A 12,783-nucleotide genomic window follows, 5' to 3' on the forward strand; every position below is an offset into this window, starting at 1 on the left:
GTCTAAAAAATAAAGTAGGAGAGTTAGAGTATATAGCACTGAAAGATGAGGTAGATACTCTGTTTCCCTGAAAATAAGACCTACCCCGAAAATAAGCTCTAGTATGATTTTCGGGGTTGGTCCTAATATAGGCCCTACCCCAAAAATAAGCCCTAGTTAAGATCCTTCCCTTCCATCCTTTTGTACACCAGAACACCACTACTTTACATGCCTCTGAAGCCTCAAAACCGGTGGCAGCGCTCTGAATGGGCTGCTTCGTGGCCTGCCCCGCTGGGGCCTACCCTCTTCTGCATCACTAATGAGTGCTAGGGAGGTACAATTCCTAGACATCATTAATGACTGCTTCTTGGAGCAACTTGTCCAGGAACTGACACGAAGGGGAGCTATTTTAGATTTGATTCTTAATAGAATACAGGATATAGTACGGGCGGTAACTCTGTTGGGCCTGCTGCAGTGGGGTACCTAGGGTATGTGGCACCCGGGGCCCATCATTTTTTGACACACCCCCCATGTAAAAAATTTTTTTTTTTTTTTTTTTGCAATAACCATGAAATGGAATAAATGGTCAGAATAGAAACAGGCAGTGAAAATTTTCTTTTATTGAACCTCATATATGTAACCATTATTCCAAACATAACATAACATAAATTATGTCTAAATTGTCATGACATTAGAGGTACATATGGAGTAGTTGCAGGTGATGCTTGGGACAGTTCTGATTGTGTTAGTTCGGTTTTATGTGTTTTTTGAATAGAAGGGTTTTTATTTCTTTTTGAAGGTTTTGCAGTCTGTGGTTGATATCAATTGGTTGTAGAGTTGGGGGTCGAGTGTTGCAGCTCGAATGGCTATGAGGTTGTCGAACTGTTTTTTTCTTTTGACATTTTTGGTTGGAGGGTGTGTGAATGGTGCGTGAGTTCTCCTATGTCTGGTTGAGGTGGATTGAATTATTTAGCTGAAGAAATTAGTTACCCCCCCATTCCACACACATTAATTCTCTTCCATTTTTGTTCCCATTATAAAAAAACACTGATAAGTTCCCAGGAAAAAAATACATTAAAATAAGAAGTGAAAACAAAGGCCCCTACAGATGAGAACATAACATAAGAATAGCCTAACTGGGTCACACCAATGGTCCATCATGCCCAGTAGCCCATTCTCATGGTAGCCAATAGTGCTGCCCGATTCAGAGAAAAATATTTCATTCGATTCGATTCACCCTGTTGAATCGATTTTTCGATTCGATTCACTGTTAATGACACCGCTTTTTAAGTTTAAACAAAGTACAACAATAAATTTCACAACAACAATAAATTTCACAAAGTACTTAAAAAAAAAAATCACATTTTTCCATTAAAGCAGTTCTGGAGATATTTGCTTGAACAGTCTTTTTTCCCAGTCCATAAGCAAGCAATATGAAAAAGATTTCCTTAATTATATACTCAAACATTTTTGCTATTTACTTTCATTGTACCTAGACTATTATTCAGTAGAAAAAATTTAGTTTGTTCAATCAAGCAGAACATTCACTCATAGAAGTCCAATGTCCACACAGGATTTGATTGAACAAACCAAATTTTTTCTACTGAATAATAGTTTAGGTATACTGAATAGCAAAAATGTTAAAGCCACACAGAAAAGCAGTAAAAGTCAATAGGTTCTCCAAGTGGGAACAACCTGATGTCTCAGCACTTGAGGAAAAGACCACGTAATAATGTTTATAAGATAAATCATATAAATGATTATACTGAAGCAGGGTGTCCTCAGCGTGAGAGGTAAGCGAGAGGAGAGAATTCTCCAGCGCTTTACACAATAAGGCACAGGTTAATCACCCTCTGCCTGCAGCGCACACCATCATAGGACACCTCAGGTGTGCTCAAATTAATCAATGTGATAAATTAAACAGTAATAAACAATTGGTCAATCACAAGAGTGCAAGATCAAACAGGTTGTTCCCCCTCAGAGAACCTATTGACTTTACTGCTTTTCTGTGTGAGTAGATAATTAAGCAAATTTCTGATAGCCTACAGAACTGATTCTCACCTTCCATCCCCAGCCCCCAAGACTTACCAGACCCCCCCCTGCTGATGTATTTACTTACTGCCTGAACTGGATATTAAATCGTGGGGAAGAGAGGAGAAATGCGGGGAAAGAGCCAGCCAAAACTAGTATTTGTTGCTGCTGAGTGCACCAATCCAGGGCAAGCAGACGCTTCCCCCATGTCTTAATAACAGACAATGGACTTTTCCTCCAGGAATTTGTCCAAACCTTTCTTAAAACCAGCTACGCTATCTACTTTTAACATAACTTCTGGCCACTTCATTTTTAAGCTTAGATCTTTCCTTCCAAACAGAGACCTTGCTAGATGTCAAATACAGCACAAGGTAACTTCACAAGGACTTAACTGTGCAGGAAATGAATCTCCTCATACACCCACCATATAGTGCAAAAATGTGCAAAGGTCTGTTTTTTTTCTTTCGATCACTACATAGTTTCAAGTTTATTTCAAGTTTCAAGTTTATTTCACATTTGATGAATCGCCTATTTCGAAATTCTAGGCGATGTACATAATAATATCTTATAGAAACTTTAACCTAAATACAATAAAATCAATTATGACTCACATGAAAGATAGGGAAGGAGGGTAAAGTTACAATGGGGAAGAAGAAAAAAAACAAAAAACCAGGGAAGAACGAAAGGTAGGGTAAAAATTTTCAAAGCTTTTCTTGCATATTTGATTGAGTCAAATAAAATTCCTTAGCTAAGTTATAGATCGAAGGCGTCCTTAAATAAATGAGATTTTAAAAGCTTTTTAAATATTAGGATATCACTTTCTATTCTGATGTAATGGGGAAGGGAATTCCACCATTGTGGACCTGCAACAGTGAACATATCAGCTCGTCTCGTTCCAATGATTTTTAACGATGGCACAGTTAGTAAATTTTGATTAGAAGAGCGCAAAGGTCTTTGGGGTTTGTATGGAATAAGTGATTTTAAAATAAATTGTGGTTCGCTGAATGTGAGGGACTTAAAAATTAGGAACATCAGTTTGTAGAGGATCCTATGGTTAACTGGTAACCAGTGCGCGTCAATTAATAATGGGGAGACGTGATCAAATTTTTTTGCATTATAGATTAACTTTATGGCCGTGTTCTGAATGATTTGCAGTCTTCTTTTTTCTTTTTGGCTGATATTTAAAAATAGGGCATTACAGTAGTCGATTTTAGTTATGATGAATGAATGGATTAAAATCTTTAAAGAGGAAGGATAGAGAAATTTGGAAATAGATCTAATCTGTCGAAGTTTGAAGAAACATTGTTTAACAATGGTAGAGATATGTTCGTGATAGGATAAGTTATTATCGAAAAGTACTCCGAGAATTTTAACTGTAGGTTCCGTACTGATAGGTATATTATTAATGAGAAAAGGTTTTATAAGTGAAATATCTTTTTTTCCATTTAAATAGGATAGATTTTGTTTTGTTAATATTCAGAGCTAGTTTGTTTGAGTTCAACCAGTTATGTATTAGTTCTAATTTTTGGTTAATAGAAAGGATGTCAGTGTTGCTTTCGGGATCTAAAGGGTGAATCAATTGGATATCATCCACGTATGAAAAAGGGATGAAGCCTGTTGCCTGACAGATTTCTAGTAGAGGTGATAAAAAAATGTTGAAAAGTAGAGGAGACAGAATGGATCCTTGAGGGATTCCGAATGTTGAAGTGAAAATAGAAGAATCTTCATTATTAAATCTAACGGATGAAGTTCGGTTGTTGAAATAGGATTTAAACCAGTTTAAGACATTCCCGGTTATTCCTTTTTCTTCAAGTCGATGTAGAAGTAGTTCGTGGTCAATTGTATCAAAGGCGGCCGAGATATCTAAGGAAAATAAGATGACAGATCTGTGGTGGTCTAGATAGTATTGGATATTGGATGTTAAACCTATCAGGGAGTATTCTGTGTTATGAAACTTTCTAAATCCAGTTTGATGTGGATGTAACGCGTTTGTTTTTTCGAAGAAGTCCGAAAGCTGGTTGAATACTAGTTTTTCTGTAAGTTTGGCAAGAAATGATATATTAGCTATCGGACGGTAGTTAGTTAACTCATTGATGTTGATTTTATAATTTTTAACAATAGGAGTAATTGATGTATACTTCCATTGAGATGGAACTGTGGACGTAATTAAACTGTTTTGGATGATAGATAGTATAAAAGGACCGAAATGTGAGTAGAATTTTTTCAAAAAGAATGATGGAATTAATTCTAATCGAGAATTTTTTAGATTCATTTGGGAAAACAGAGATTCAATCTCTTGTAATACCGGAATTTTAAAGTTTGAACATTTTGCTGTTGGTATGTGGTTTGGCTGATCAGAAATAATAGTATTTGTGGACGTGTTTTGAGTAAAAGCCTTGCGTATATTGTTTATCTTGTAAGTGAAAGCGTCGGCTAGTTCTTGAGCTTTTAGAGAAGATTTGTGTAAAGAAGTTTTTATTTTATTTGTGGGGTCCATAGATTTTAAAATATTGTAAAGTACAGAAGAATTTTTCTGAAGGTCAATGCTAAGGTTGACAAAGTTTCCTTCCTTGGACCACAAGGAGATACTGACAAGCCACTGGAAGAGATCCCCAATCAACTACCCAGGCACAACACCCAAAGACCCACTCAGTGTGTGAACCAGTTGAGTGGAGTAGACTAACTGGGGGTGGAAATGGGCCCAGAGTTTGCTCAGCAGAATTTCCCAGACTACCTCTTCCTCTCAACACACTGACATGCTACCACCACCACCACCACTAGGAACACCTCACCGAGTATGCCAGCAATGCTTATAAACTTTATAAAACACATTATTATATTTTCTTATAAAGCATATATTTTAACTGAACTCAGCCTTGCCATTCACAAAAATAGAAAATTTCCCATTTCAAGCTGTCTCATGTACACTTTTCAAATCTAACATATTGTAATCACAAAACAGAAAATAAAATTATTTTTTCTACCTTTTGTTCTCTGGTCAATATTCAAATCTTGTTGGTCCCAGGCTCTTGTTGTCTTGCTTGCCAGGGTCTCCTTTCTCCGTGCTAACCATCCGTCTGCCATCTCTGTCCTCCCCTTCCGTTTCCCTGCCTCTCCCGGAGATCTGGCATCTTTCCTTTTTTTGTCTCGATCCACAGATTCACCTTTTCTCAACTCCCCACCACCCCAGGATCCACCATCTCTCCCTTTCTGTTCCCAACTATCCTCCTATCCAGTATCTCTATCCCCCCTCCACACCATCCCCTGTTTCCAAGTTCTCTCCCTTTCTGTTCCTTCCCTCCCTAAATCCCATTATGCACCATCTCTCTCCCACTCCTCTGTTTTTAGACCCATTATTTCTAACCCCCAAAGTCTGGCATATGCACGTATCTTTGAACCCCCCCTTCCCTCTCTCCCTCTGTGTACTTTTACACCAGGACCCCCCTCCCCCGAAGGTCTGACCCCCCTCAAAAGGGCTACACCCCACCCCTGAAGGCCTGCACCCCCCCAAAGGACTTTACCTCCCACCCAAAGGTCTGTCCCCCTCTGAAGGCCTAAACCCCACCCCTGAAGGCCTGCACCCTCCCCGAAGGATTGTACCCCCCACCCGAAGGTCTTTCCCCCCCTGAAGGCCTGCACCCATCCAGAAGGCCTGCACCCATCCAGAAGGCCTGCACCCACCCCGAAGGCCTGCACCCCCCCAAAGGCCTGCATCCCCCTGGAGGCCTGCACCCCCCTGAAGGCCTGCACCCCCCTGGAGGCCTGCACCCCCCCAAAGGTCTGTACCTCCTGAAGGCCTGCACCCCCCTGGAGGCCTGCACCCCCCCTGAAGATCTGTACCTCCTGAAGGCCTGCACCCCCCTGGAGGCCTGCACCCCCCCCGAAGGTCTGTACCTCCTGAAGGTCTGCACCCCCCCGAAGGTCTGTACCTCCTGAAGGCCTGCACCCCACTGAAGGCCTGCACCCCACTGAAGGCCTGCACCCCCCTGAAGGCCTGCACCCCCCCCTCCCGAAGATCTGTCCCCCCCTGAAAGCCTACACCCCCCCGAAGGTCTTTACCTCCCACCCAAAGGTCTGTCCCCCCCCTTAAGGCCTACACCTCCCTCTTAAGGCCTACACCCCACCCCTTAAGGCCTACACCCCCCATCTAGTACTGTCTAATGCAATTAGGTACGGGTCAGGAGGCCAGAGGGGAAGCAGGACATTGCAGCAATTCCCAACTGACCCTCCCCCCTCGCCCTCTAAAGCAGGAGCCGGCTAGCAAGAGGAAATTGCCGATCCTGCTTAGGGGGGGAGGGTCAGTTGATGATTCGGGAGGCCGATTTTGGGCTTTTTAAAAAATTGATTCGGGCAGAAATAAAATAACAATAAAACCACCACCAAGCAGCCCAGCGATACTCACCCTTAGTTCCTGCCTTAATTGCAGTGTCCCACGCGACTTGGGCTCCCTTTCTTGCTTCCACCCAGCCGGAAACCGGAAGTTGCTGACCAAGCTCCGACGGCGACGGGGGGTGTGGCCGTGGGTGAATGGAATTTGAGAGAGGGCTCAGGCAGGATCACTTCGGGGACTCGCGGAAGCCTTGGAGTCGGGCCATAGCAGGGAAGTTCCCAGGCCATGACTCCAAGGCTCGAGCACCCCTAATGAGCTGGTACCCGGGGCGGCCCGCCCCCCCCTAGGTACGCCACTGGCCCGCTGGGAAACAGTGATCATAACATAATCAAATTTGAGCTGATAACTGGAGTGACGTCGCTAAAGAAATCTACTGTAGCGGCATTTAATTTTTGCAAGGGCGACTACAATAAAATGAAAAAAATAGTTAAAAAGAAGCTAAAAGGGTCTGTGGCAAAGGTCAGAAGTGTAAACCAGGTGTGGATGTTTAAAAATACCATTGTGGAAGCCCAGACCAGATGCCCTCCTGGGCATCTTTGATTTGGGTTTTTTTTTAATGCATTTATTCTGTGCATGTGTCAATCACTATCATCAGCGATGGGAACATGCAACTTTAGCGAATCTTTGCTACTCTCCACCAACCTCATTTGCATGCGTGTTTTTTGGAGAATGACTCATCTTTTTGAAATCGCTACAATAACGGCTGCAACAGTGGCTCATCATTTTTTAACGCAAAGTTTTGAGAATCTAGCCCTAGGTGACCTGCCCAGGGTCACAAGGAGCAGTGTGGGTTTCAACCCATATCCTCAGGGTGCTGAGGCTGTAGCTTTAACCACTGCGCAACACTCTCCCTCTTCCTCACCATCTATTCTCCCTTCATCTCCCTTAGAGATCCTATGGATTTGTCCTGCCTTTTTAAGTTCCCATTTCACCATCCATGGCACTGCTTTTGCTTTCAGAATAATTAGGATTTTGCTTCCCTTGCAAACTGCACAAGAACCGATGGCATTACATTTTCATTCTGGCGACAAAACATATTATTGTAGAGATGCAACCTGCACAGTCAACAATAAAGCAGCTGCTTGCTCTAAACACGTCAGCACCTCAGTGTTCATAGCATGGACAGCATTTATTCCCTCATAAAGCTAACATTAGAAGGAGGTAAGCAATAAATAAAGGCTGTTTTATAGGATTCATTCAGCTGATCCTTGCCCCCTCTTCAGACTTTTGTACAAGAACATGATTCTTCTCCTGGATCTTCTCATATACACTTCCCCCTCCCAATCTGTGGTTTCAGCATCAGTGGATTTGGTTATTCACGATTTTAAACCAAAACAACCATTTTAATTTTTTGGGCTATTTTAAGCCCTCCCTTAAGCCTTACCTGGTGGTCTAGCGGGTTTTTGGGACAGGAGCGATCTTCCCACGCTCCTGCCCAATGCAGATCGCTCATAGGAAATGGCTGCCTTGAGCTCCCGTAGTTTCTCGAGACTACGACGGGAGGTCAAGGCAGCCATTTCCTATGAGCAATCTGCATGGGGAAGGAGCGTAGGAAGATCGCTCCTGCCCTGAAAACCCGCTAGACCACCAGGTAAGGCTTAAAGGGGGGGGGGGGGGCTTACAGGGCTTAAAATAGCCGGGGGGGTTAAGGGCAGAACCGGCCTGAATATTATTTGCGGGCCGGCTCTGCCTCTAACCCCCATGGATACGGAGGGAGAAGTGTAGTGTATTTCCTGATCTACAAGTGGTACATCAAAATGCTCAAATCCAAAAACACCTTCTAAGGTTTGCGTTGGGGGGGAGGGGAAAAGGGCAGAGGACAGGTTGACTAGAATGCAGAAAAATTCTTCTCATATATATCTGCAAATAAGCAAACATAAGACTAATACTATAAATAGTGATAGTTCTCTCAGAATGTTTGTGCTGGTGACACCTGGGGAGCCTACCATGATGGAAACACAGAGACCAGGCCTGGCTTAATCATGAGGCAGAGCAGGCAATCGCCTAGAGCAACAACATCAGGCTGGGGAGGGCAGCAATGAAGAGCCGCAGTCAAAGCATTAGGTCCTAACGGTAACACTAACTCAAAAAAAAACCATCAGTATTTTATTTTTTTTAGCCCGAATGAGGGTGCGCAGTTTTCAAACGCCAACAGCCTACTTAACAGGGAAACAGATTTCAAAAAATGTCCCCCTCATGTGCTCTGAAGCAGTACCATAGTAAGAGGGGGAGGCGGCGCCCACCCCGGAGGCCCTCTTGGTGGGGGCGCCAGCATCCGTCCTCTTCTCCGCCGCCCCCCTCCTACTGCACACGCCGATTCCTTTCCCCCGTACTTTTTAATGTTCATGGAGCGAGCAGCAACTCCAACCTGCTGCTCGCACCAGCGGCTCTTCTGACATCACTTCCTGGACCTGTGCCTAGGAAGTGACGTTAGAAGAAGAGCCAACGCAAGCAGCAGGTTAGGGTTGCTACTCACGTTGTGATCGTAAAGAGGTATGGGGAAGGGGTGCACGCAGGAGGGAGCAGGGAAGGAGAAGATGTTGGTGGGGGGGCAGAGAAGAGGGTGAGGGTGGGGCACCACTACCCAGGGTACCTCTCACCCTCGCTACGCCACTGCACTGAATGGTTTACCTAGGGTGCCAAACACTCTTGCACCAGCCCTGACAGACACTGCCACTACTTTTGGGGGCACAATATGTCAGAGTGTTCTAATGCTCTCAGGGTTGAAGAAGGTCGTGTGGCAGGTCCAGTCATGCTCATTCTTATTTCAAACTGCAGCATCTGCTACCAGCTGGTCAAGAGAAGGAGGAGCTGCAGCAAGGGAGGGAGGGAGTTGCTGGATGGAGCCAGAGGGCAGTGGGCGATGACAAATAAGAAATTAAGGAGTCAAACAAAAAAGCAAGGAAGAAGTCTTGCCAACCAGCGATAAGTCTTTATTGTAAACAAGGGTCCCAGTTTTGGCATGCAAAGAACGCCTTCTTCAGGGGACAACCTTCTGCAGAGCTTTCTTTAGGGCCTGCCACTATGGGATCCTTGTTGGGACCATTGAGACTTTTTGCTGGTTGAAAAGACTCCTTCCTTGCCTTTTTGTTTGACTGCATATTATCCCAAGGCGAGGTGCTCTACTTTTTGCCTGTCAAATAAGAAATCTAAGGGGGGGGAGGGAACCAGATGTCAAATAGCATATTGCATGCTCAGTTTTGGTACCTGCGGTTCCTCCAGTTCCGACACCTATTGCTTCATAAGCACAGGACTTACTTACATCTCTTCCACTATCTTTGAGCCCTATGATATTGGGATGCTGAGATAGGACAATAATAGCATCCACAGGCAGCTCCAAGCTCGTGTTTCCAGGTACACTATAGAGAACCACTGGCACTGGAGACACATCTGCCACCTGAAAGAGAAAGAGGTACAGGGTTTAGTGCAACCATCAAAGGAGGTCTCTATTGGGGAAGGACACTATTGGCATACCATATTGTGTCCTCAGCTTCCTGAAGAGAAAGAGTCCTGAATGTCACACAAGCAATAATATCTGGCTCGAGGTAGCACTGAATCTAGGACTGTCACTACAGTGCAACACTGGGCTGGACTGGAGAAGTAGTAGAAATCCTCCAGCAGCTGCAAATGGAGGTTCATGGTGCTTTAGCTTCCAAATGCTTCCCCCTCCCCATTATAAACAGAGAACCATAGATGAAGCAGGAGTGAAAGGAAATTAGCTGACCAAAAAATCCTTATATTACCACAGAGCGTCCAACAACACTGATCTAAAATCAGGATAGCAGATATGCCGTTGCATGAGTGAGATGAATCAATGAGTTGCATAAGTGAGATGAATCAATGTTTGAGTTATGTCTGATCTACCATTATCATTGTGGTAATACATCAAGTCTTTGCTTTCAACTTCTCTCTCCATTAGTGAATTCAGTATGAAAATACCAATAAGAGGTACCAGCAAACCTTAAAAATAGAGACATCCTAGTCTGCTTTTCTGAACCAAATTCATGCACTACAACCAAACCAAGATACTATCAACTTTATAAGGCTTTGCTTCTTTGCTGTTCCTAATTCTGTCTTGCCAACATCCCCTCTTCATGGGAACAGCTCCCTCATTTGGCAAAAATGTATTTTCATTTGCTATTTCCATTCCAAGCTTTCCCCTATTCTGATGCATTTCAGTGAGAGAAACACCCTGCTCTCTATCACAAATCTCCCTTTAAAAAGCCAAGATAAATGGATTATAAAGAAAAATATGAAATTCTTTCACTGTGACTGTACAGAGAGGTGTTGTGTAGTTAAAGATGAGTGCTTTTAAGCTGTGCCTTTCACTGGGCATCCTGCCCAAGAAATAGTCATATTTACACACAGCACAGAGTCTTATCATTGGCATATGCTTAAGTGTCCAATCTACCACTTGCTTACCAATGGGCAATGCTCTGTAAAATTAAATCTCGGGTACCAGATTGATATTTGGCAAAACCAGATACATACAACACTTCTGACCCATAAGAAGCTTCTGCTTTGGCAGTGCCATCCAATCTATAATGCTTAGTGAATTGATGCAATGGAGACCACGTTACTGCCTTCTAAATATCATTGGGCACTATAGCCTGAAGTTTGGCCAATCTACACCTCTACAAAAATGAGCTCTCAAGCCTTTTAGAGGCTGCTTATTTTTAAGAATATAGGCAGAAGATATTAACATAGAACTTCTTATCCATTATGAGATATTTTAGTCTAACAATGATGACCCAAATGCAACTATTACCTTAGTGTAATGGTGAATGAGTGCTGCACTGGTCATGCTTCCACGATAGTAGCATGGTGTGACTACCAGCACTGCATCTGCTCCCGCCTGGGCCATAAGGTTGGTCATCTCAACAGTGGCTTGTGTGGCTTGGAGACGAGTGAGAGAAACAAAAGTCATATATAATATAGCATTGAGTAAGATTGCTGCTGGAGGACACCAGCAGCCATATTTGGGATTGAAGCCAGCATGGGCAGGATGTTCCTAACTATGCCAGCTCCAGTTCCAAAATGGCTGTTATGTGCTTTGACCTCCAGTGGCATTCTTGCAAGACTGTCGCTGGAAATCAGGGTAGCCATTTTGACTGAGGAAGAGGGTATAGGCAGCAGTGAATAAAGATTGCTCCTATCTTGACTCTCCACTAGACCACCAGGACTGCCCGGGGGCAGCTTCCTCAGTTTGGGGAAAGAGGAGGAGGAAGAGAAGAAGTAAGCACTCTTGGTTCGGGGAGGAGAACAGTGGAGAGACACCATGGGGAAGTGAAGGTGAAGGAAAAGGGAGGGGAGGAATGTTAGACACCACAGGGGAGAGAAGGGGATAAATGCTGGACTATAAACCCTTAGAGCAGGATGCACAAAGCTCTGGGCAACACAGCAACGAAAGCCAGTTTGGGAGCAATTTCCTTTTGCCGGGCTATGCTCAGCACAATAGCATGCAAATCATATGCAAGCTAATTGTGCTGAATAGTCCAGTAAAAGAGGGGAGGAACTGTGCCTAGTGCCTGCTCAAATCAAGGGCTAGATTCACTAAGCCCACCGATCAAGTCCCGACCCCTTTGCGACCCAGACCTGATTCACTAATCTTCCTCCCGATTCGATTCTGATCCGTGCATGCAAATGAGGGGGAAGGGCATCCAAAAGTAGGAAGGCAGCGATTCGCTAAATAAATCAAGAACACCGACTGGGCTGGCCGATCAAAAAAGAAGTGACTGCTGGGGACCAGTCGCTCACGTCCCTGCCGACTCTCCTGCCCCAGTTTCTCTTGAATCAGCTGAGGAACATCTCCCGCTCTTGAATCAGCTGCTGCCCAGACTCGTGCTCATGCCGTTTTTTTGTTTTGCTTTTCAGTTCTTTAATTATTTCATTCTTGGACAGTGCTGGCAGAAAGCCCTTTTAAGCTATAGCAGCTCCTGTGGGGGGGGTTTTTGTGTACCCTGGTCTGGCAGTAGAGGAGGTAGCCATCACAGCACTGCTGACTGCTCACGGCCAGACTCTCCTGCTCTTGCCGCCCCAACTTCAGTGTGAGCTTGTGGTTTTAACCCGCAGGTTTAATGTGGGGCTACATTATGGCGTGTTCTGTTCTTTTCCAGAGCATGCCGCAGTGCAACCCCGCTTTAAACCCATGGGCTCGCACTGAAGTCGGGGCGGCAACTGCAGGAGAGTCGGGGTGAATCTCTAGGCCCAGGTGAGGCATGGTCCTCTTCACAACTGTCACTGATCTTTTCGCTGGCTGCCATGGGGCGTGTGCTCTCATGCCGGGGGAGGGGGTTCTGGGTTGAACAGCGGGAACACAACCTGGGGAAGGTTCCACGGCCTCCGAAGCTCGAGGAGGGGCAGGATGAGCTCGCACTGCCCCG

The 12,783-nt window shown here is 44.5% G+C and overlaps 1 protein-coding gene across 1 annotated transcript in view; it reads right to left on the reverse strand.

Annotated features, from left to right (window-relative positions):
• Positions 1–12,783, reverse strand: part of HOGA1 (4-hydroxy-2-oxoglutarate aldolase 1) — a 39,401-nt gene that overhangs the window by 14,980 nt on the left and 11,638 nt on the right. The window contains exons 3-4 of the mRNA XM_033943253.1: positions 11,169–11,296; positions 9,663–9,797 (exon numbers count right to left, since the gene is read on the reverse strand). Of these exons, the coding sequence (XP_033799144.1) occupies positions 9,663–9,797; positions 11,169–11,296 (263 nt within the window). The remainder of the gene's footprint in view (positions 1–9,662; positions 9,798–11,168; positions 11,297–12,783) is intronic.

This window comes from Geotrypetes seraphini, chromosome 4, assembly GCF_902459505.1.
Source record: "Geotrypetes seraphini chromosome 4, aGeoSer1.1, whole genome shotgun sequence".
NCBI lineage: Eukaryota > Metazoa > Chordata > Amphibia > Gymnophiona > Dermophiidae > Geotrypetes > Geotrypetes seraphini.